Source organism: Oncorhynchus clarkii, chromosome 26, assembly GCF_045791955.1.
Source record: "Oncorhynchus clarkii lewisi isolate Uvic-CL-2024 chromosome 26, UVic_Ocla_1.0, whole genome shotgun sequence".
NCBI classification, from domain to species: Eukaryota; Metazoa; Chordata; class Actinopteri; order Salmoniformes; family Salmonidae; genus Oncorhynchus; species Oncorhynchus clarkii.
The window spans coordinates 49,340,030-49,340,437 of NC_092172.1; the positions used below are offsets into that span (position 1 = coordinate 49,340,030).

The following is a 408-nucleotide window of genomic DNA, read 5'->3' on the forward strand; positions in this document are numbered from 1 at the left end:
TGTTGACCACACCGCCTGGCCCGGTGGTCTACTGGGCCTGTTGACCACCCCGCCTGGCCCGGTGGTCTACTGGACCTGTTGACCACCCCGCCTGGCCCGGTGGTCTACTGGGCCTGTTGACCACACCGCCTGGCCCGGTGGTCTACTGGACCTGTTGACCACACCGCCTGGCCCGGTCGTCTACTGGACCTGTTGACCACACCGCCTGGCCCGGTGGTCTACTGGGCCTGTTGACCACCCCGCCTGGCCCGGTGGTCTACTGGGCCTGTTGCCCACCCCGCCTGGCCCGGTGGTCTACTGGGCCTGTTGACCACCACGCCTGGCCCGGTGGTCTACTTAGCCTTGGTTTTCTCCTCGTAGGTTCCGGCGTTCTTGTAGGAGCCGACGTATCCCGTTTCCTCCACCAGC

General features: G+C 66.4%; 1 protein-coding gene across 2 annotated transcripts in view; it reads right to left on the reverse strand.

The window, feature by feature from the left end:
• Positions 1–261: 261 nt before the first annotated feature.
• LOC139384849 (tubulin polymerization-promoting protein family member 3-like) overlaps positions 262–408 on the reverse strand; it is a 23,555-nt gene continuing 23,408 nt past the window's right edge. Inside the window, exon 4 of one of the 2 annotated variants that reach the window (XM_071129746.1) lies at positions 262–408. This exon is cut by the window's right edge and continues 116 nt beyond it. In XM_071129746.1, the coding sequence (XP_070985847.1) occupies positions 333–408 (76 nt within the window). In that variant the 3' untranslated portion in view covers positions 262–332. The other variant, XM_071129745.1, reaches the window with a different exon arrangement.